Consider the following 25,127-nt stretch of genomic DNA (forward strand, 5'->3'; position numbering starts at 1 on the left):
CTATTGCCGGCTGTGGCAACAACGTTTAAGCTGTAGCCATTGTTGCCTTTATTGTGTGGGGGGCTTCTCCGCACCTCTTGATACCCCCCCTGACGGCCAGAAATATGTAAACATGGGCCACAGTCCTCTTGATTGTTCCTTTTGTTAAAGAATTGTTCATTTTGTTTACACTTCCAGTTCCCTGTCTGCTACAGTAGGGACAGTGAAGGTGGAGACGTGGATTCTAAAGGCTGCCTCTTAAGCTATGTGCAAGTTTCTATCAATAATCTACAGTGTTGATATGAACACACTATAACACACAATATAAATTAATCAGGAGACTGGAAGAACACCTTAGGAAGAACACCTTATGAAGAACACCTAAAGAAGAACACCTAAAGAAGAACAACTAAAGAAAAACACCTGGCGTAATCACAAATATGTGACTCAACTTCAACTCGGGTTCCACTTGGGCTGGACGGAAAGAGCGACGGTCTCGCTTCATGCAGGTCGGCGTTCAATCCCCGACCGTTCAAGTGGTTGGGCACCATTCCTTCCCTCCGTCCCATCCCAAATGCTTATCCTGACCCCTTTCCCAGTGCTATATAGTCGTAATGACTTGGCGCTTTCCCCTAATAATGTTCTCTTCTCTCGGGTTCACAGAATGAAAATCATTTCTGATAAGCCAGCTAGAATTATATGACAGGATTTCAATGATCACGCAGGGAAGGAAAGGAGGGTTATACTGTATCTTCTGGATGTCCAGAGAGCCATAGACATTGTTGCACATAGGAGACTGTATCACGCAACTGAGAAACACCATTGTGCCCAAGAACATATATTTAACTGTGCAAGAGGATACCTATCCAACTGGAAGCTTATAATTATGAAAGTTGATTTCTCTAGATGTATGCTTTCAATGCTGACTTTGTTATGATATTCACACAGTTAACACGTATACACATCCAATATAGACTCGCTGCGAATCAGAGTCGTTCACCGCTTGACCGCAGACTTTAAGGCTAATCTGGGATTGCAGTGAAAGCTTTTACAGTCCTGGCAAACGTATTGCAGTAAATTTATTTGAAGGTTTCTTGTGAAGCCTATCTATTTTTGACCCGTCGGTACAGCAGAGCCCTCGCTTCTTGCAGGTCGGCGTTCGATCCCCGACGGTCAAATTGCTTGGTTGCCATCCCTTCCTTCCATCCTATCTCAGCTGTTTATCCTCATAATCCTTCCTAGTGTCATGTAGTTATACTGGCTTAGCATTTTCCACCCTCATAAATTATCCCACTTGTCATAGAGCCCCTACAGTTGCTACTGCTGTACAGTAAACACTGAGCTCCTAGACTGAGACTAGTTTCCTCAACCCTCTTAGTTGATCATGTTGCAGTCGCTCTTAAAGTTGACGATGAATACCTACAACACAACCACTTCCTCTCTCTCTCTCTCTCTCTCTCTCTCTCTCTCTCTCTCTCTCTCTCTCTCTCTCTCTCTCTCTCTCTCTCTCTCTCTCTCTCTCTCTCTCTCTCTCTCTCCCTCTCTCTCTCTCTCTCTCTCTCTCTCTCTCTCTCTCTCTCTCTCTCTCTCTCTCTCTCTCTCTCTCTCTCTCTCTCTCTCTCTCTCTCTTTCTCTCTCTCTCTCCCTCTCTCTCTCTCTCTCTCTCTCTCTCTCTCTCTCTCTCTCTCTCTCTCTCTCTCTCTCTCTCTCTCTCTCTCTCTCTCTCTCTCTCTCTCTCTCTTTCTCTCTCTCTCTCCCTCTCTCTCTCTCTCTCTCTCTCTCTCTCTCTCTCTCTCTCTCTCTCTCTCTCTCTCTCTCTCTCTCTCTCTCTCTCTCTCTCTCTCTCTCTAGCTTTTCTCCCCATCAACTTGAGCGATTCTCTTCCACTCATGTGGATGGTCCAGCCACTTTAAACACAATAACCCTTCTGGGATCAACGCTACCGAGCCTGGGTTGACAGCGAACGGGTTTCAGCGAGAGTGTCAGGACCAAATTGCTTAGGTATTCCACCCCCCCCCCTTAATTCTCCAGTGCCAATTTAAATGTCTAAGATATTTTCCCCCTGACTTACCCTCAGTTGGATGAGCTCTCCGGTGCGGGGATTGATGGCGAAGAAGGCGTCGGCGGGGGTGTAGCCGTCAACCCCGTCTCCCCTCAGGGTGTAGAGGAGTCCCCTCTTGTCCTGGGCGTCCTTGTCCCGCGCCCTCACCTGCACACACACACACAGTATATACAGTAAACAAAACAATTATATACGCCCAGACACATATACCAACACTTGCTCAATATTGAAAGCGTAGATGCGAGCCCATAAGCGCTGAAGCGCGACCCACAGCTACTGTGGGTCGCCACAGTGTTTGTCCGCGCTCAAACACACGAACGCAAGCCCGTGCAAGTCTTTTCCCTGCGCAAATGCAGGTTTATTCAGGGGAAAAAAGAAGATATAACTTATTAATGGCTTGTGTCCAGCTACGAGAGGGGGGGAAGAGGTTGGGAAAGGGAGTAAGAGAGATGAAGTCTTAGAATCCAGCTTTCATCTGGTCAGACCTGATTTATAGCTGAGGGCGAACAGCCAGTTGTGTGGAGTTTATTGTGTGTGATTCATGGCTCAGGGCGAGCAGACAGCGGGAGGAGTCTATTGACTCAGGGCGAGCAGACAGCGGGAGGAGTCTATTGACTCAGGGCGAGCAGACAGCGTGAGAAGTCTATGGTGTGTTACACAGCTCAAGGCGAGCAGACAGCGTGAGGAGTGTGTATCACTACGCCAACTGGACACTGCTACAACTCGACACTCCCAACCAGACGCTGTCTGGGTTCACTGCCCCAAACAGTGCTTCAGAGCCCCTCCCCCCGTCTCAACTGGGCGCTCTCTAAGCACCTGCTCCATCCATCCGTCCATTATTGGGGGGTTGATTAATCTACCCCATCTCTCCCAGCACCAGCTTATGCCGCCCACGCATCCCAGCCTCCAGTACCTTCACTCTACGTGAGGGGGTATTGCCCATGTGCTATCCTCCACCACATTCCCCACCCACTGCCCCTTCCATCTTCTTCCCCACCCACTGCCCCTTCTACCTTCTTCTTTACCCACTTCCCCTTCCACCTTCCCCTCCTTCCCCTGCCTCCGTGGCAAGCTGTCAAGGAAGTAGGCGGTAAGCAGGGGGTAAACAGGGGGTAAGCAGGGGGTAAGCAGGGGGAGTGGGAGGGAGTGTAGTTGGGAGAAGAGTAGACCGAAACAGGCTCTGCGGTGCACTGTGATTGGAGGCTGCTCAAGGGAAAACAGGAAGGCTGTCAGAATTGCAATTTGAAAGTCAAATTCTTAGTTAATCGTTTATTTGGCTTAGGGACAGTGAAACATAAATGCATGGAAGGGAAGGAGAGACAACTAGCCGCATCAGCTACGCAATAATGTGCTAGTAGATGCTGCTATGTTGGACTTTGACGCTCTCTCACGTATTGCATGGGAATAGAGCGCTGAATATCACACCCAAAACCCAATTATGTCAGCACCATGATCACGCGAAATAGCACACGACAACATGTGACCAGTTTCCGGTACTGGACACGACAAAACCACCAACCTTCAGTGCAGGACACGACAACAGGAGACCAGCCTGTGTAATAACCAATTGCAATAAATTCATACCAAACACGTTTTGAGCACAAGAGCAAATCAACCATCAATAAGCATGCATTACCATCGCATCGTTTAAGCTCTTAATAACCTCCTTCGAAACATTACCCCGTCCTCTCTCTCTCTCAGTTCCTGGCTACCCCTTCGGAGCCCCCGGCCCCCTTGCTTATCCCTGCTCTCGTTTCAATTCCTCGCCTCCTATCTCAACCTGTTCCTATCCCTCAATTTATTCCTCTCCCTCATTCATCATCTTCTTTTCCACTGTTGCTGCCACGGGCTCTCTCAGTCTGCCTAGTTATTTATATTTTGTTGTGACTTGGATTCTAAAAGATATCAATTATTTTGTCCGTGCTATTTCTAAGCGCTGGTCAAGAGATGGACACACACCGGCATTATAACGGATCAGTTTATAATTCCTATAACGGATCAGTTTATAATTCCAGGCATAGACATTAGCTGCTTCAGTATATCAACACATTGCTCGCAGTTGCTATAGTCATATATGTGCATGGTGGACCCTGCTGATACTTCTACCTCCACAAGCAACCTTTCATCAGCTCATTTCCAAGTCTGGAATTATGAACTGATCTCTTAAAATGCAAGTGTATCCATCGGTTAAGGCCAGAGCTTCTACTTTGTCTAGTACTTGTGATGAGAGGGAATTTGTGCGGAAAAGTACTATGCTAGTCTTTGACTGTACAGCACTTTTGAGAAAGATGAGGATACGATGGCCGAAGGGATTAGAGAACGAAGTTAGGGAACTGTTACAGACTCCATGTTGTACTGGCGAGGCTCGAACGCGATCCTACTAGAAGCTATACCGTCGCTGCATAGGGAGCCGGTCGGCCAAGCGGACAGCACACTGGACTTGTGATCCTGTGGTCCCGGGTTCGATCCCGGGCGCCGGTGAGAAACAATGGGCAGAGTTTCTTTCACCCTATGCCCCTGTTACCTAGCAGTAAAATAGGTACCTGGGTGTTAGTCAGCTGTCACGGGCTGCTTCCTGGGGGTGGAGGCCTGGTCAAGGACCGGGCCGCGGGGACACTAAAGCCCCGAAATCATCTCAAGATAACCTCTCAAGATAACCGGTACAAGTGGACTGACCGAGCACATGTTCTTAATGACACTAAGATAATATTGCAATGCACCGAACACGTCAACAACTCTGTTGAACTCTGTCACCGAGGGACCTTCGTCCTCTGCTCCTCTTAAGACCGACCTCAGGGAGGTCGTAGCTTTGAGAATAAGATAATCAAGACAATTATTAGAGGAAAAGCGCTATTCGCCATTATGACTATAGATCACTACTTTGAAAATAGTCACCGATTGGCTGTATCACAGAGCCAGAGATGCCAAGTGTTATTAGATTATCTAAGAGATTATATATGCAGTATTGCCAGATAATTGTGATATCATATCTAATCAAAGCGTTATTTACATCATTTAGAAAATCGAAGGATTTAGGTGACTGGGGAGTTGGATATGGTTAATGTTTATAAATGGATGAAAAGCTATAACAAAGGGGTTATAAATAAGGTTTTAAAGATAACAATACAAAATTGAACAAAAAACTTTTTATATATATTTTTTTTCAGGAAAGCCCTGGGTATATACTGGTTTGGGAAGAAAGGGTTCAAGATTTATGGAACAAATTACTGGGCAATATGGTAGACGTTGATCCGCTGAATTGTTTCAAACGTAGGTTAGACGTTTATAAATGAATTTGGTTTGAGATAGATAGGAGCTGCTTCGTATGGAGCAACAGGACTTCTGCAGTTTCTATAATTCTCATGTTTTTTTGGCGTTCTATATCCAGAGCCACAATTGGTCGATCTTCAATTCCTCTAGCGGCTGATAACAGCTTTTCTACCTGTATCAGTCTCTCCCTTTTCCTCTTCCTCCTTCTTTTTTTTTCTCACAGTCATCCTCCCTCCCTCCTCCCCCCCCCCCACCATTCTTCCTCAGCCTCTCTTCCTACCTCTCTCAGTCTCTTACCATCTCTCCTAAGCTCTCAATCTCTCCTTCACTCGTTCTTCAACTCATTCTCCTTTCCTTCTTTCCCCTCTACTTCTATTCCCCTTGCCCCATCCTACCTACCTCTGCCTCTCCCTCACTTCACATCTTTACGACTCTATTTCTTCCTAACTCTTTACACAAATACAAAAAATACAACAAGGATATCCGTGAACACTTAAATAGACACAATTAATGTACTTCATTAAACATGTGCCTAATAAATATTAAATTACAGTTTCATTGCACGAAATTATATATATTACATATAAATACACACACACACACACACACACACACACACACACACACACACACACACACACACACACACACACACACACACACACACACACACACACACACAAACACACACTCACACTGAACATACATTTTTGCATCATCAAATTCCTGCACATGCATTGACCTGCGGAAATGCATTTAATTTATGGCCACAGTAAAATATTTGTTTACAATTACGGTATGATTCATGCATTTAAAAATGAATGTGTGTACTCATCTAGTTGTATTCACTTAAATGTACTCACCTAGTTGAGTTTACATGGTCGAGCATCTGCTCTGAAGCTCTAGTCTTTCGATCATCATTAGTTCATTGCAGTGGCTATTTACTTGAGCGCATGAGTGAGGGTGTGTGTGTGTGTGTGTGTGTGTGTGTGCACTCGATGATTCAACATCGAACCCACTTTCCATCCTATCTAACCAGGTTTCCAGTGTTCTGAAAAGGTGTTTTAATTAACTTTCCTCGCGTCATTTAATGTTAAGGATAACGACCCTTAGAGCGACGACCTAAACTCCTGTACATGCAGCAGGTCAGTAACTTAGCCCGTGGCCAGGATAACTCAAGTTCTACGTATGAGCTGCCAAGCTGTGCTATTTGACTAATTTATTTGCCAGAGTGAAAAATGCGTTTTCCAGTTCTCTCTCTTGTGTGTGTGTGGGCTGCGTTGCTCTAGCTTCGGCTTTCTGACTCCCTCTCGCTCTCATTCTCTACCTCTATCCCCTCTTATTCCATCTCTCTCCTCGCCATCTTTCATCTCTTCTATCCTACCTCCACCCATCGCTCTTCCTTCTCTCTTCTTCTTCTTCTCTTCCCTGCTCTTCTCTTCTCTGCTTTTTCCAACCCTCTCTAAGTCATTCCCACAAATCTCACCCCTCGCCATTCTCTCTCATCACTCTCCACACCTCTTCTCTTCTTTTGTGTGTGAAGGTGATTGAGAGGTACAGGTGAAGGAAAGTTCAAGAAATGTGGATTATAATGAGAGTTTATGATAGCAGGCGGACTACACTGCCTGGCTGACACAATGTTGCTATAGCAGGCGGACTACACCGCCTTGCTGACACAATGTTGCTATAGCAGGCGGACTACACCGCCTTGCTGACACAATGTTGCTATAGCAGGCGGACTACACCGCCTTGCTGACACAATGTTGCTATAGCAGGCGGACTACACCGCCTTGCTGACACAATGTTGCTATAGCAGGCGGACTACACCGCCTTGCTGACACGATGTTGCTATAGCAGGCGGACTACACCGCCTGGCTGACACAATGTTGCTATAGCAGGCGGACTACACCGCCTTGCTGACACGATGCTGCTATAGCAGGCGGACTACACCGCCTGGCTGACACGATGTTGCTATAGCAGGTGAACTGACCGCCCTGCTGACACGATGTTGCTATAGCAGGTGAATTGACCGCCCTGCTGACACGATGTTGCTATAGCAGGTGAATTGACCGCCTTGCTGACACGATGTTGTTATAGCAGGTGAATTGACCGCCTTGCTGACACGATGTTGTTATAGCAGGTGAATTGACCGCCTTGCTGACACGATGTTGTTATAGCAGGTGAATTGACCGCCTTGCTGACACGATGTTGTTATAGCAGGTGAACTGATCGCCCTGCTGACACGATGTTGCTATAGCAGGTGAATTGACCGCCCTGCTGACACGATGTTGTTATAGCAGGTGAATTGACCGCCCTGCTGACACGATGTTGCTATAGCAGGTGAATTGACCGCCCTGCTGACACGATGTTGCTATAGCAGGTGAATTGACCGCCTTGCTGACACGATGTTGCTATAGCAGGTGAATTGACCGCCCTGCTGACACGATGTTGTTATAGCAGGTGAATTGACCGCCCTGCTGACACGATGTTGTTATAGCAGGTGAATTGACCGCCATGCTGACACGATGAATATATGTTTGATAGCCAAGTTATGCTTACTCTCTGATGCGTGATGGTTGGTGAGTGTTTTGTGAGGTTCTTGAAATGAGTATCAGCATACGTGGGTGTGTTTACCATAACGCTTTGAATATTTGTATATTCATACCGATGTTAACGTATATGATTTTCCTTTTTCTATTTTAGGTGATGTTTTAGGGAAATATGTAGAGCGTTTTGCATAGGGATTTTCAGATCTGTTTTTATGTTTGAATTGTGAATTGTTGAATAGGTTACCCTTGAGTATATTCAGGCTCTTGGGACACAAGCTGTGGGAGTGGGGCGTCCCATCTCTGATAGAATGAACTTGCACAGAATAGCAGTAAATCTACTGGAAGCGATAAAAGCAATATCTTCGATTTTAAACCTTTGAACCAGAACTTGTCTAAGACTTTCAATACGCCTCTAAACACTGAAATAAACTGCTCCTTCCTCGTCATGGTATTATAGATGACCTTCAAAGGTCAGGAAAAGCGCTGTATAGGCCTCCCTGTGATGTGAGAATTCATGTTGTATAGTGTTAAATTTTGTCTCTGCTTTTCAAAGTACATCTTCAGTCCTCTGGTTTCATTCTGAAAAGCTGCTCCCAATATTTAATAAATTCTTGAAATTGTTCGATGATGAGTTTGGATTTGGTTGGTTAAATAATCCCTTTTATTGGTGTAATCTATTTTTCATAAATCTTGCAGCTTTTCCACTCGTCTGGACCAGCCGTGGATTTGTGTAAGTTGCAGGAGATTGTTATATTTAATTAGAATTTTGCCGAGTTGAACAGATGCGGGAGGATGTGGGAGTGGTGTGTTATACCCTAAAGGGATGTGGGAGTGGTATGTTATACCCTAAAGGGATGTGGTGTTCATTAGCATTGTGTACAAGCATTTGGTATTGTGATTAATTATCTGTCTAATTCAGTATTTATGATCGACCTTTCCTTCCATCTGAAGGCTGTAAGACTGATTTTCTCTCCACTTTCTCTTTTTTTAAATGCCAATTATCGCTGTAGCTGTGGCGGGTCTTGGTATTAGGTTCGTTAATAATGGCAGTTTTATTGGCAGGTCGTCACTACATGGTGCTTGACGGGCCGGGCTTTCAATCCGAGAGTTTAGAAAGCCATTTCTTATGCAATATTCTGTCTGGTTAGTCAATTTGCCCTTTTTCTAATTCAAGCTGGGCAAGACGGGTTCAGATGAACTATATTTCCGTTCCTTGTGATATTGTGCATTACTTTGCCTCTCTGATTATTTTTCGCGTGACCCGAGGCTTCGTGTTTGGCATTCAGGTCACACAGGAAACATTGTGGCATGTTCCTTTTGAAGAGCTTTTTTTAAATTGTCAGCTTTGAAAAGATAGAACTATATATAGGCGTCTCGGTGACTGGTAGCCCAGTTATATAGAGATTTTTAATTTTTGTCGTTGTTCGAAGACCTATTTTGTCACCCTTTTTATCCCCCCCCACCCCACGACATCACCCTACCCAATCACCCTCATCTCCCTCCCTCCCTCTCACTCTCCATCCCCCCTCCTTATCCATCACCCCCCCCCCCTTCTCCCCCTCTCCTCACCGTAGTGATGGTGGTGGGCAGGTCACGGTCGTCCTCCTCGATGACCGTGAAGATCGGGTCGGGGTGCAGGAAGTACGGGGCGTTGTCATTGACGTCTTGAACTCGGACCTGCACGATGGCCCGAACTGCCTCCCCGCCGCCGCTCTCCGCCGCTACCACCAGCTCGTGCTGCAGTGATGGAGAGTTACAGTGATGGAGAGGCACAGTGATGGAGGTGGTACAACAATGGATATGACATATGAGAGGGATGGAATGACACACACACACACACACACGCAAGCACAACACACAGACGCTAGCACACACACACACACACACACACACACACACACACACACACACACACACACACACACACACACACACACACACACACACACACATTAAACCATTTGCATTATGCTCCAAAGAGAGGTCTTCCCGGTGATAAATCGAACACACACGTAAACATCGCCACCAATTACGCTGGGGCGGAACGCCTCATGCCGTGGTCCCAAGCTGGGTTACGATCGCTAAATCAGAATTAGGAAGAAATGTTCTCGAGAACGCAATAGCAGGAGCACAGGTGATAAGTGCCGGGATGGGGTCCCCTAGAAGGGTTAAATCGGCTGAAATGTGTGAGTGTGTGAGGGGAGGGAGGGGTAGTAATGAGAGGGGAAGGTGAGGGAGAAAGAAGGAAGAGAGAGAGAGAGAGAGAGAGAGAGAGAGAGAGAGAGAGAGAGAGAGAGAGAGAGAGAGAGAGAGAGAGAGAGAGCGGACTGTTCTCACGTTTGACTCGTCCAAGTGACAGGTGCCTATCTCCAAAAATCATTTATTGGTTAAATAACCTCAATAAACTTATTTCAATTTCAATCTCTAAAGACATATTATTTTAACAATCTGAGTATTCGATTTTCTTAATATATTATTAAAATAGTATTATGTTAGAATTTTATGCATGGTTTGGGATTGGTTAGGTTAGGTTAGAGATAGGTTAAGTTAGAGATAGGTTAGGTTCGGGATTGGTTAGGTTAGGGACTGGTTAGGTTAGGTTGGGTGTCTCGGGTCTCTTGTGTAACATCTGGGCGAAGCGTTTGCAGCGTTGCGATTCGAACGAAGATCATCAGCGAAGCACTGTTCGAGAAATGTTCGAACGTCAGACCTGTTCCCTGAAGCCCATATCAAGAGGATAACATCAGCAGCATATGTGAGGTTGGCCAACATAAGAACGGCCTTTAGAAACTTGTGTAAGGAATCGTTCAGAACTTTGTATACCATATATGTCAGACCAATCATGGAGTATGCAGCTCCAGCATGGAGTCCATATCTGGAGTCCATAGTTTACACGACTAAATTGAAGATAGTTCAAAGGTTTGCCATCAGACTAGTACCCGGAATGAGGGGTATGAGGTACGAGGAGAGACTTCGGGAATTAAACTTCCCTTCACTGGAAGACAGAAGAGTTAGGGGAACATGATCACCACATACAAAATTCTCAAAGGAATTGATAGGGTTGATAAAGACAGATTATTTAGCACAAGGGGCACACGCACTACGGAACACAGGTGGTAACTGAGTGCCCAAATGAACCACAGACACATTAGAAAGAATTTTTGAAGTGTCAGAGTAGTTGACAAATGGAAAGCTTTAAGAAGTGATGTAGTGGAGGCTGACTCCATACACAGTTTTAAATGTAGGCATGATAGACCTCAGTAAGCCCAGGAACCTATACACCAGTAGACTGACAGTTGCGAGGCAGGACTAAAGAGCCAAAACTCAACCACAGCAAGCCCAACCAGGCGAATACAACTAGATGAGTACACACCTATACAGAATGCACATATGCGTTCACAGATTACAATCAGAACGAATTATCAATGGGAAAGCGCCAAACCATTACGACTACATAGCACTAGATCACAATCAGAACAGTGCTTGATATACACATTGTAGAGAACTAAAGAGCAATTGACGAGAACATGAAACTCAAGTAGGCAGGGGTGACTCAAGCAGTCTTATGGGGAACAGTCGAGTGCAATTCAGTCTGCCACTCGCGACATCATCCCACCAAATTTGTGCCAGTGAGGTAAGCTGGATTGGTCCGCCTCTCGGGTGACAGTAGCTGGAGTGCAGGACGAAATCTACTTTAATAATTAACACGAGAAGTGAGAAAATAAATGCCAAATTGTAGACGATGAGTCACAATAGCGTGGCTGAAGATAGGATGACCGCACACCAGAAGATGAGGAGATGACGACGTTTCGGTCTATCCTGGACCATTCATTTTCAAGTCGATTGTGATAATCGACCATTACCACAATCGACTTGATAATGCCCCAGGACTGACCGTCCACTTGCGGTGGACGGTAGAGCGACGGTCTCGCTGCATGCAGGTCGGCGTTCAATCCCCGACCGTCCAAGTGGTTGGGCACCATTCTATCCCCCCGTCCCCCCTCCCAAATCCTCATCCTGACCCCTTCCAAGTGCTATATAGTCGTAATGACTTGGTGCTTTTCCCTTGATAATTCCCTTCCCATCCTCATCATCTTCTGGTGTGTGGTGTGGTCATCATAAATTATAATTTCATCCCAGAAACCTGTTTCCAAATGTGTCTACATTGTGAAAAGGTCTGTGAAGCGCTCTATAGAAGATTCGGGTGACCTTAATGGTTAAGCCAGAGTGGAAGGCTGGGAGAAGAGATAATAGAAGACTGGAAACCTTTGCGCATACTTCAGTAACCAAGGAGGAGGAGGTAAAGAAGCACCAGGAAGAATTAGAGAAGCACAAAGCAGCAGGACAAGATCAAATCTCGCACTAGATGTTGAAATTCGCAGCAGAGATAATATGTGATTCCAAGGTCTAATCTTTAGCTTAGAATATCGCTGGCAAAATGGAGAGCTCGCAGAAACTTCGATAACCTCAAGCATTAGGTCCAATTTTTCAAGACATTTGACATTATAAAGTCTTAAATTGCAGACCTGCGGCAATGACTTTTACGCCTTACATATTTAGCTCTAGAACGCCTTTGTTAGGTTGGAATGTGTGAGAATATTCAGTAATGCATGGTTCAAGCAACGCAACAGTGATAAATGGTAACAATAACAGCAGCAGTAATAGTAATAGCAGTTTTAGTCCTCATAATTAAAATAAGAAATGCTATTAGGCGAGGTGACGGAGCAACATAGTCTTCCCGGCTTGGTACAGTAGAAACTATAATTACCGATGTCGTCATGTGCTAAAAAAATTAAAATTACATTGCAACATCTTCAAATATCAGCTTAAGCGCAGGTTCAATAGAACCCGTAACAGCATTATGATTTTGTGTTACGTGCGTTTTAGCATTGTCATTAGTGTTTATAGCGTTCGACACTAACCCAAAGCCCTCAGGCAGCAGCATCAACCCAACAGAGGTCTGTTCCCAACCCACCTCCTCACGACACAGTCACGTCAAAACCGGAGTCAGCTGCCTTGATTAAGCCAACCAACGGCTTGTTTTTGTTATGATCCGACCCCGCCCTGGCCGGATTGCTTGGGCGTTTTTGTAAGGCATCACACGAACGGCGATAAACAAAGGTAGAATTATCCCCCCCCCCCCCACCCCGTAACCTTTTGTCGTCAAATTGAGTGTATTATTGGACGGGACGGTAGGGCTAGATGAGAGGCTTCACTCCTGTATTCCAATTCCTGCTGTTTATAATGCTGCTTCACCTTCTTTTCTCACATATTGAGAAATGTGAGTGGTTTTTGTGGGATATTGAGAAATCGTTAAAAAGTGTTTTTTTAACGATCAATTCGTCAACATTGTCGGGATTTAGTAAAAATATTAAGCACCTTAAAAAATGACGTTATCAGGGCATCGCTAGCGATGGATTTGGCGAGTTTCTGACATGCGAATGTTTCTGGTTAAGCAAAACTATTCCATTTCTTACGTTGTGGTGGGAACCGGCTGAGAATTTGCCAAGGAGGAGTTTCTTTGGTTCTTATATTAAATTTACTTCCCTCTGTGATAATGACCAGGTGTTAATATGTTAATATGCTCCTATTACGTTTAATAGATCACGCAGAATCAACACACTGGTTAATATTCACACCATAACAGAAATGCACATAATTTCTAATGACCCCCTCAAGGATTCGAACCGAAGCGGCTTAGGTAGCAACCCTGATGTCTTTTCATTATAACAGTCACACCAAGACACTCATCCTTTTCTGAATATTAACCAAAAAAATGACTGTTCAGCAAAACCCCAGACTTGTGCACTGGTACCTCCATATTTCAGTGTTCCACAGTGAAAAAGTGAACGTCACTGCCTCAATTAACACTCAGAGAATTTATCCCAAAATTCTTGACACAGATGCTCGCGGTTAAACCTTTGCACCAATGCAATTGCTTGACGAGTCTTCAATTTACTCCTATCTACTTCTATGGCAATAACGTAATTACTTAACTGTGTTAAGATTCAGGTGAGTTGCCACGGAGATATAACGAGATTCAGCCTCTGAAGGTCACGTGGGGAAGAATATTCAAAGATCCGATTAGGCTCCACATGCACATCGTCTCCACAGAGGGTTGCTAAGAAGATTATCCTACCTTGAGATATCGATAAGTTCTTATTGGTCTTGTTTTCACTCGCGGTTCGACGAGGAGACCCCCCCTACTGATTTGAAGTCATCTGGATTGCCGAGGAATGACTTCATTCACTCTCTGACTACGGACAATGACATTTTTTCCCTAATATGCAGTCCTTTACCTGTATACTTAGACGTGGGTGTCTTAAGAAGTCAGCATTTAAGCTGTCAAGGAAAGCTTCAATTTCTCCAGGGGTTGCGTCAGTGTTTACTAACACAGAACGGTCACTGCTACGACTAACATTTATTTTAAATAGACCTTGATAATGGTCCATGACGGACCGAAACGTTCGTCGTCTCCTCATCTTCTGATGTGTAGTTTCGTTATCATATCTTCAGCCACGTTATTGTGACTCGTCGTCAACAGATAAACCTTTATATTGTCCTTTAATAGCATTCTCGACCTTTTGAGCAGAACGCGGAGCCGAGAAGGCTTCGTTTACGATGCACAGCGAGTTATTCTATTACATAATTAAATATTTCATTCATTGGTCGAATTTTTAGCTCTCAACCAATCACAGCTGACCTCTGTAATTAGTTAAGGTCAGATCTTAGATCACCCTCTCACTATTGGCTCACATATATCACATGAGAGCCAATGACTGAAGGGATTTGTTGTCCTTGACAGAAGAATGTTACAATCCCGTTGAGATAAATATTTGGTTACGATAAAAATACAATATTTCATCCATAAACACTAAAAAACTCATCAAATCAAAACCTAAATAACGAAAAGAATGTAATTTCAGTTACTTATATTTAAAAGGTTCAAATATAACTAAGAAGTTCAATATATTATCTTCAATAGACATCACCTAGTAACATCACTTACCTAATAAAAGTCCAGACTCTTTCATTCTAACTTTTTATTTAATTAACTTCATTTCTATAGTGAGAGCGTGAGAGAGAGACAAAACAGATCGACAGAGAGACAGAGTAAAATAACAAACTCATCCAACTAACAAACACCTATTAGCCAGACGTCCAATATCTCGTCACATTAGCCCCGAACACCAAAAGTACTCGACAGAAAACGAAATCATGAAAGACCAAATTCGGAGTCAAACAACTTTAGAACCAAACAACATTTAGCTGCCATTAAACCCCCGCACAAGCGCCCCGTCGCTCCCGCCCTTCCCACAACCAAGGCTGCCGACGCGCCCTGAATAACAGGAGAAAATATTCCGGCGGTATAACAAGAACAGAGGAGCTGGTGCGTGTGATTTACGTGGCCCGGCGCACCACGGAGGCCAAGAGGCTGCAGCCAGTGGATGACGGCTATATGTAATCATTCTGGCGTGCTTCTTCGCCCAGTTACTCGCAGGAAGCAGGTCACAACGGTTGTGCTCTTGTGTAAGAGTCACAGCTCTTATACAACGCTGTAGAGAGCTCTATTGCGTGCGTGTGTGTGTGTGTTTGTGTGTGCTTGTGTGTGTGTGTGTGTGTGTGTGTGTGTGTGTGTGTGTGTGTGTGTGTGTGTGTGTGTGTGTGTGTGTGTGTGTGTGTGTGTGTGTGTGTGTGTGTGTGTGTGTGTGTGTGTGTGTGTGTGATACAGGAATTGTACTTGGAGGGTTTAGTACATAGGTTTGTACACAGTTACAATGTATGCTTGGGCACAGCGACAGGATCTAAAAAAATGTCTTATTGGTTTACTTCGCTGTGTTGAGTCTTTCCAGCAATTTTCCTTCTGTATAAAACAGTAAAAGTATGTTATAACGCTTTTGAATAAGTGTACAACAGAATGTCTGTCTGGGGTCCGAAGATGGAGGTCAGATGATTGGGATTTTCCTCCACTCAACTTTCCATGATGAATCATGGAAGGGTGTCAAAGGCCAGTCTGGGTCGGCCCCAGTGCCACACTTTAAGAAACATCTGCATATATAACGACCCTCATGCGATTTTCATAAAGGTCAACAATAACATCTGAGATTGTGATGTCAGTAGAATCTTTCTAAATAAATGCTGATATTTCTTAAAACGTTTCACTTGGGTCAATACTGACTGGTCTGTGACACTCCCATGCCTTACATGATTCATCTTGGAGAGTTTGGAGGTGCTGGTCCAATGCGTCTGGCCTCCAGCCTCGGACAAACAGACAAACAGGCAGACATACATTCTATTTTATAGATATATGTATTGCTTCTATGCGCACAAGTGCTCTCAACTCATCTGTTCACTGCTAATATTCCTGTCATTCGTGTTCATTCCTAATATTCCTCCGAAGTCGTCCATAAAATCTATCGCATTGGTCCTGCAATATCAATTCAGCCGGTGATTAATACCAATTACCCAGAATACTCATTCGTGGTCCAGTTATCGTCTAGGCGGAATGCCAGATAAGACCGGAAACTCTCCCTTGGACCAAACTCTGTTTAAAATTCTTACCATGCTTACTACCCCCGCACTAAGTCTGGGAAGATTTTGGTTTTTATATCGTCTCACGAGTGGCTCCGTGTGCGTCACCTATCCCAGTCAAACGCAAAGGTCAACAACCATGTAGACACCCGAATCATCTTCCAGACGCCGAATCATTCGCTAGACGCCTGGAATCACCGCCAGACGCCTGGAATCACCACCAGACGCCTGGAATCACCACCAGACGCCTGGAATCACCACCAGACGCCTGGAATCACCACCAGACGCCTGGAATCACCACCAGACGCCTGGAATCACCACCAGACGCCTGGAATCACCGTCAGACGCCTGGACTCACCACCAGACGCCTGGAATCACCGCCAGACGCCTGGAATCACCACCAGACGCCTGGAATCACCACCAGACGCCTGGAATCACCACCAGACGGCTGAAATCATCTTCAGACCCCGGAATCACCCGTCAGATCCCCCAGAATCCTTATACGAACATCCGAATCACCCGTTAGACGCACGAATCACCCGCGAGACTCGCACTGCACCATAGAGAACAAGATTATACAAACAATATCACATGCTCACTCACCCAGGCGGCAACACTGGAGGCCGCACATATTTCTTGCCGTAATAGTGACGAGAGCGGCTAAAGCTGACTTCCAGCTCCCATCATTTCTCTTTAAGCTTGCTCTTTATTGAGCCGGTGAGGGAAGGAAATCGTGGGAGAGAGTGAGGGAGCACTAAGGGGAAGGAGTGATTGAGGGCTTGATTGGAAAACCTCCATTGTCTGACGCCAAATCCGGGGCGCATCCTGTCTCTCGATCGTCGAACGTCGCCCCTCAATCATCAACAACGACATCTACTCTGACGGCAAAGATAACAAAATTTTTCTTATGAACATTGGCTTAGGTTTGCAGCCACCGTTCGAAGCGGATATAGACAGAGTGATCTCGTGTATTCTGAGTGGTGGTCCGTAGAGAATGGAACGCAGGCTACTTCTGTCTCCAGTCCTTTTTGGCAGAGGATTTGCTTCACAAAACACACACTGCTGCCTTCTGGGTCTTCTGAGAATGAACTCTTCACCACCCTCCTCCTCCTTTCCCATAGACAGATACATGGGGTTGAGTTTCTAAAAGATATGGAAAGGAGGGGAATGGGGTTAAGGGGGTTGTAGAAGTAACATTGATGGAGTTGAAATGACGAAAGGGTACGAGAGATAGGGAGTTATTGTAAAGGAAACAGAGAGGATTGGACAGATTAAGGCGTTGGTAGTAAGGAAGTGATGGTCATTGCTGTAATGAATCTCATTTTGGATGCTAGAGGGAATATTTCGTTGCGAAATTGGGCATTTCCTTCTGTACGTGCGTTTCATACACCCCGCTCTCTATGCCTAAGCTTCTCCCTCTCTCTCCCTCTCTCTCTCTCTCTCTCTCTCTCTCTCTCTCTCTCTCTCTCTCTCTCTCTCTCTCTCTCTCTCTCTCTCTCTCTCTCTCTCTCTCTCTCTCTCTCTCACATTCTCAAACGGATAGCAGTTCCCTTAGAGGCCAGGATAAACTTCTTTGTGATGCAGTTATCAGATATGAATTAATTTTCTCAACACAGGAGCCCTGGAAGGCGCTACATCTTTCTCTTCCCTTCGTGCCTCGAGTCTGACGTGAGCCACACAAAAAAATAAACAAAAAATATAACAAAAAAATTAGTAGTAGTTAGTAACAGTAGATTGATTGACAGTTGAGAGGTGGACCGAAAGAGCATAGCTCATCCCCTGCAAATACAACTAGGTGAATACACACACACACACACACACACACACACACACACACACACACACACACACACACACACACACACGTAAATGTAATGATCACACACACACACGTAAATGTAATGATCATTATCGTAAATGATAATGATTATATGTAAATGATCTCCCAGAGGGTATAGATTCGTTCCTCTCAATGTTTGCCGACGATGCAAAAATTATGAGGAGGATTGAAACAGAGGATGATAGTAGGAGGCTACAAGATGACCTGGATAGACTGAGTGAATGGTCCAACAAATGGCTGTTGAAGTTCAACCCGAGTAAATGCAAAGTAATGAAACTAGGCAGTGGAAACAGGAGGCCAGGCACAGGATACAGAATAGGAGATGAAGTACTTAATGAAACAGACAGAGAGAAAGATCTAGGAGTTGATATCACACCAAACCTGTCTCCTGAAGCCCACATAAAGAGAATAACGTCTGCGGCATATGCGAGGCTGGCTAACATCAGAACGGCGTTCAGGAACCTGTGTAAGGAATCATTCAGAATCTTGTACACCACATATGTAAGACCAATCCTGGAGTATGCGGCCCCAGCATGGAGCCCGTACCTTGTCAAGCACAAGACGAAGCTGGAAAAAGTCCAAAGGTATGCTACTAGACTAGTCCCAGAACTAAGAGGCATGAGTTATGAGGAAAGGCTGCGGGAAATGCACCTCACGACACTGGAAGACAGAAGAGTAAGGGGGGACATGATCACAACCTACAAAATCCTCAGGGGAATCGACCGGGTAAACAAGGACGAACTTTTCAACACTGGTGGGACGCGAACAAGGGGACACAGGTGGAAGCTGAGTACCCAAATGAGCCACAGAGACGTTAGAAAGAACTTTTTCAGTGTCAGAGTAGTTAGCAAATGGAATGCATTAGGAAGTGATGTGGTGGAGGCTGACTCCATTCACAGTTTCAAATGTAGATATGATAGAGCCCAATAGGCTCAGGAATCTGTACACCAGTTGATTGACGGTTGAGAGGCGGGACCAAAGAGCCAGAGCTCAACCCCCGCAAGCACAATTAGGTGAGTACAATTAGGTGAGTACACACACACACACACACACACACACACACACACAAGGTGGAAACATTAGCCTGCTGATGACATTACGGAGTATTCCCTCAGGTTTTGAGGGTGTGAGTAATTATCCTCTTGAGGCCCACAACCAAGAAATCAACAAATTTCGCACGAATTATACTGGCCAGAAATTTGTGCCATGTTGCTCACTACGAAGATTAATTATACCAGACGGTACTCTGTCTAAAGTTTTGATACTCCTCATATTTAGAGATTATCTATAACTATTAGAGACCCTGTCAGTCTGTTTGAGGCTGGAAGCCACACACTGAAGGTTAGTCTCATCCAGCTTTGCAGGGTGAATGGTCTGAGGTATGGGACAGACATAGGCTGGTTGGGGGACGGTCCTTTTGGTCCCATTAAGAAGAAGACGAGTCGAATATTGACCATCTACCAAATAAATAGGGAAAGAGAAAAGGGGAAAGTGATAAATGTTTAAAGAAAGGGAAGAAGAGAGGGGGACAGGAGAAGAGGAAGAGCAGAGGAGAGGTAAGAGAGGGGTGGAGCGAAGTGTTTAAAGAGAAGGAAGAAGAGATGAGAAACGGAGGAGAGGGGGGTAGATAGATAGGAAGCAGATGGGGATAAGGTTTGAGAACGGGAGAGGGAGATATTGGAGATAGTTGGGGATAGTTGGGGGAAAAAAGGTGGAGAGTGGGAGAGAAGAAGATTGCAAGAGTGGATCGAGAGGAAAGGAGAGAGGGGAGAGGAGAGGGGATAAATTCCAATCTCCTAAAGTATGAGTGTGTGTGTATATAATATATATATATATATATATATATATATATATATATATATATATATATATATATATATATATATATATATATATATATATATATATTTACTTTATTTGAACTTTGTTACAAAAAAGGAGTTACATATGGGTTACAAAGATGGTTGTCATAGGTTGTCGAGTTCCTCCAGCTCCTCAGATGGCGGGCAGGAACCCTGGATGCAGTGCGCATTTCCCCTCTGTATCGCCACACTGAGGCGCTGGAAAAGAAAGCTTGCAGCTCTCGGGTCCCTTGTTGTTTCAATGAGCCTAGAACCCAGTTCCTTCAAAAAACTGGTAGCACTTTTACCCCAGGCGCCGAGCGTCTCAGAAGCAATGGGGACAAAATTGTAGTGGTGATCCAGTTCTCTATACTTACGGGATTTGGCTGCTTCCCTGTGGGTGGCAGCGCCACCTGGTTGTGCAACACTGAGGTTAATGTAGGTGTTAGCCAGGGTTGATACGCACGTGTAGTCCCATACCAACTGCTTGCCATTCTTCCAGGGGTTCACTGTGATACCATCCGGGCGACCAATAAGAGCATCAGAGTTACGGGGCGTTAGGTAACGGGGCTCTCTTTCAGCTGGGCATCCAGCTGTGGTGAGGCTCCTCTTGATGATGTCGTTAACTTCACTGTGCCTCGAGTGCCATCCCCCTGTGCTTTGGCAGAGTAGGCCATGGTGACCGTACCTATCAGCCACCACCTCGCCGCAAATACACCTATATCTGGTGTGGATTGGGGCAGCAAGGCGGAGGGCCACAGCAATTCGGAGGGCGTGTGGTGTGAGACGCGTGCCAGTTGCAGACATTGGGGTTGCTAACAGGAAATCCCCTGCATGTGGTGCTGCTACTGCTGTGAGGCGAGCAATGTCGTGTTGTGTTGTTGCAGCACCCAGGCACTCTGCAGCAACTTGGTCTACAATGGGACCATCCCAGCTGGATTGCTTGTGGGATTTTGGGGATGGTGGTTGAGGTGATTGGCCTGCACGAGAGGCCCACTCTGTGGCACAGCGTGTAAAATTGGGATCATGTACACCTGCCAGCTGATGTAAGTGGGCAGGTAGAATTTCCTTCACAAGGTTGTCGGATGCTGATAAGGAGGACAGGAAGGCTGGAACATCGATTTGCGTTGCTGTTCGAACTCCGAGGCCCCCAAGTCTTACGGGAAGAGAGGCTTGTTTCCACTGTAGGTCATCGAGAGAGAGGTTAAGGGCTTTTTCTAGCATTGATTTCAGTAACCGGTCATACTCACTTAGTTTTTGGCTACTGTAAGATGGTGAACACCTCAGAAAGTAGGTTAACCTGGGGAGGGACAGACATCTGGTGATGAGGTAGAGTGCATCATGAGCATCAATATCCTCAATCCTCCCATCCATCCTCTTAAGGTCAGCGATTTTCTTATCAAGGACCTCATCGATGGCTTTCAACCCCAGGGGAGCTCCTAGGAGTGTGCTGTCTTCAGGTTTAGTTTTATGGATATTTGGCAGAAGACCCTCTATTCTCTCTACGATGCCCTGTATTTATATATATATATATATATATATATATATATATATATATATATATATATATATATATATATATATATATATATATATATATATATATATATATATATATATATATGCGAACAAGCCTGAATGGTCCCCAGGACTATATGCGAATGAAAACTCACACCCCAGAAGTGACTCGAACCCATACTCCCAGGAGCAACGCAACTGGTAACTACAGGGCGCCTTAATCCACTTGACCATCACGGCCGTCAAAAGGAAGTGATAGCCGAGGCTATTTGAGCCACTTCCTCGACGGCAACTCGGATGGTAATCTTGGGCATAGCATTTCACCAAATCACCTCATTCTTTGGGGCACACGTGAGGAACACAAATGCGAACAAGCCTGAATGGTCCCCAGGACTATATGCGAATGAAAACTCACACCCCAGAAGTGACTCGAACCCATACTCCCAGGAGCAACGCAACTGGTAACTACAGGGCGCCTTAATCCACTTGACCATCACGGCCGTCAAAAGGAAGTGATAGCCGAGGCTATTTGAGCCACTTCCCCGACGGCAACTCGGATGGTAATCTTGGGCATAGCATTTCACCAAATCACCTCATTCTTTGGGGCACACGTGAGGAACACAAATGCGAACAAGCCTGAATGGTCCCCAGGACTATATGCGAATGAAAACTCACACCCCAGAAGTGACTCGAACCCATACTCCCAGGAGCAACGCAACTGGTAACTACAGGGCGCCTTAATCCACTTGACCATCACGGCCGTCAAAAGGAAGTGATAGCCGAGGCTATTTGAGCCACTTCCCCGACGGCAACTCGGATGGTAATCTTGGGCATAGCATTTCACCAAATCACCTCATTCTTTGGGGCACACGTGAGGAACACAAATGCGAACAAGCCTGAATGGTCCCCAGGACTATATGCGAATGAAAACTCACACCCCAGAAGTGACTCGAACCCATACTCCCAGGAGCAACGCAACTGGTAACTACAGGGCGCCTTAATCCACTTGACCATCACGGCCGTCAAAAGGAAGTGATAGCCGAGGCTATTTGAGCCACTTCCCCGACGGCAACTCGGATGGTAATCTTGGGCATAGCATTTCACCAAATCACCTCATTCTTTGGGGCACACGTGAGGAACACAAATGCGAACAAGCCTGAATGGTCCCCAGGACTATATGCGAATGAAAACTCACACCCCAGAAGTGACTCGAACCCATACTCCCAGGAGCAACGCAACTGGTAACTACAGGGTGCCTTAATCCACTTGACCATCACGGCCGTCAAAAGGAAGTGATAGCCGAGGCTATTTGAGCCACTTCCCCGACGGCAACTCGGCAACAATAGCCTCGGCTATCACTTCCTTTTGACGGCCGTGATGGTCAAGTGGATTAAGGCGCCCTGTAGTTACCAGTTGCGTTGCTCCTGGGAGTATGGGTTCGAGTCACTTCTGGGGTGTGAGTTTTCATTCGCATATAGTCCTGGGGACCATTCAGGCTTGTTCGCATTTGTGTTCCTCACGTGTGCCCCAAAGAATGAGGTGATTTGGTGAAATGCTATGCCCAAGATTACCATCCGAGTTGCCGTCGGTGAAGTGGCTCAAATAGCCTCGGCTATCACTTCCTTTTGACGGCCGTGATGGTCAAGTGGATTAAGGCGCCCTGTAGTTACCAGTTGCGTTGCTCCTGGGAGTATGGGTTCGAGTCACTTCTGGGGTGTGAGTTTTCATTCGCATATAGTCCTGGGGACCATTCAGGCTTGTTCGCATTTGTGTTCCTCACGTGTGCCCCAAAGAATGAGGTGATTTGGTGAAATGCTATGCCCAAGATTACCATCCGAGTTGCCGTCGGGGAAGTGGCTCAAATAGCCTCGGCTATCACTTCCTTTTGACGGCCGTGATGGTCAAGTGGATTAAGGCGCCCTGTAGTTACCAGTTGCGTTGCTCCTGGGAGTATGGGTTCGAGTCACTTCTGGGGTGTGAGTTTTCATTCGCATATAGTCCTGGGGACCATTCAGGCTTGTTCGCATTTGTGTTCCTCACGTGTGCCCCAAAGAATGAGGTGATTTGGTGAAATGCTATGCCCAAGATTACCATCCGAGTTGCCGTCGGGGAAGTGGCTCAAATAGCCTCGGCTATCACTTCCTTTTGACGGCCGTGATGGTCAAGTGGATTAAGGCGCCCTGTAGTTACCAGTTGCGTTGCTCCTGGGAGTATGGGTTCGAGTCACTTCTGGGGTGTGAGTTTTCATTCGCATATAGTCCTGGGGACCATTCAGGCTTGTTCGCATTTGTGTTCCTCACGTGTGCCCCAAAGAATGAGGTGATTTGGTGAAATGCTATGCCCAAGATTACCATCCGAGTTGCCGTCGGGGAAGTGGCTCAAATAGCCTCGGCTATCACTTCCTTTTGACGGCCGTGATGGTCAAGTGGATTAAGACGCCCTGTAGTTACCAGTTGCGTTGCTCCTGGGAGTATGGGTTCGAGTCACTTCTGGGGTGTGAGTTTTCATTCGCATATAGTCCTGGGGACCATTCAGGCTTGTTCGCATTTGTGTTCCTCACGTGTGCCCCAAAGAATGAGGTGATTTGGTGAAATGCTATGCCCAAGATTACCATCCGAGTTGCCGTCGGGGAAGTGGCTCAAATAGCCTCGGCTATCACTTCCTTTTGACGGCCGTGATGGTCAAGTGGATTAAGGCGCCCTGTAGTTACCAGTTGCGTTGCTCCTGGGAGTATGGGTTCGAGTCACTTCTGGGGTGTGAGTTTTCATTCATATATATTTATATATATATATATATATATATATATATATATATATATATATATATATATATATATATATATATATATATATATATATATATATATATACATATATATATTTGTCCCCCAACTATTCTATTCATTCATCTACTCTACTCTTTTCTAAAATATTCCAAATTATTTCAATCACCCTTTCTGTCTTTTCCTTCCTAACTCCCTCCTCCCCCCCCCCCTCCAATGCCCCCCCCTCCAATGCCCCCCCTCAAGGGTCAGGCAAACATAAGTCAAGGTAAAAAGTTCTAAAAACAGATATATGAAATACTGAAGCCTGCTTATTGCATTTGGCTTGACACATTGGAGTCGAGACACAAAATGAGACACTTGTAATTTCTGGAACTAATCCACAGCCAGATGACACCTCCATAATTGCAGTGTTTGTTGGAAAAACACTTAAATACGTTAAATAATGCTGAGAAGTTGGAATTCTCCTCGCTAGACGTTTCTGAAGACTCGAAGAAAACCGGACTGTGTAAAAAGGCAAACGTCGTTTGCAGAAGCATTGTTGCAGGATCTTGAGCCAAATTGCAGCTAACGAGAGAGTCTTAATGTCTCTTGTTGACTTTATTTTATCGCTATTAGTAAAGATTTTCTCTATCGTTGTCTCCATGTCCGTGTGTGCTTCTTCTCTCTATCTCTCTCTCTCTCTCTCTCTCTCTCTCTCTCTCTCTCTCTCTCTCTCTCTCTCTCTCTCTCTCTCTCTCTCTCTCTCTCTCTC

General features: G+C 45.4%; 1 protein-coding gene across 1 annotated transcript in view; it reads right to left on the bottom strand.

Annotated features, from left to right (window-relative positions):
• Positions 1-25,127, bottom strand: part of LOC123748094 (uncharacterized) — a 208,107-nt gene that overhangs the window by 145,887 nt on the left and 37,093 nt on the right. Inside the window, exons 4-5 of the mRNA XM_069303372.1 lie at positions 9,430-9,597; positions 2,051-2,188 (exon numbers count right to left, since the gene is read on the bottom strand). Of these exons, the coding sequence (XP_069159473.1) occupies positions 2,051-2,188; positions 9,430-9,597 (306 nt within the window). The remainder of the gene's footprint in view (positions 1-2,050; positions 2,189-9,429; positions 9,598-25,127) is intronic.

The sequence above is a fragment of the Procambarus clarkii genome, chromosome 5, assembly GCF_040958095.1.
Source record: "Procambarus clarkii isolate CNS0578487 chromosome 5, FALCON_Pclarkii_2.0, whole genome shotgun sequence".
NCBI lineage: Eukaryota > Metazoa > Arthropoda > Malacostraca > Decapoda > Cambaridae > Procambarus > Procambarus clarkii.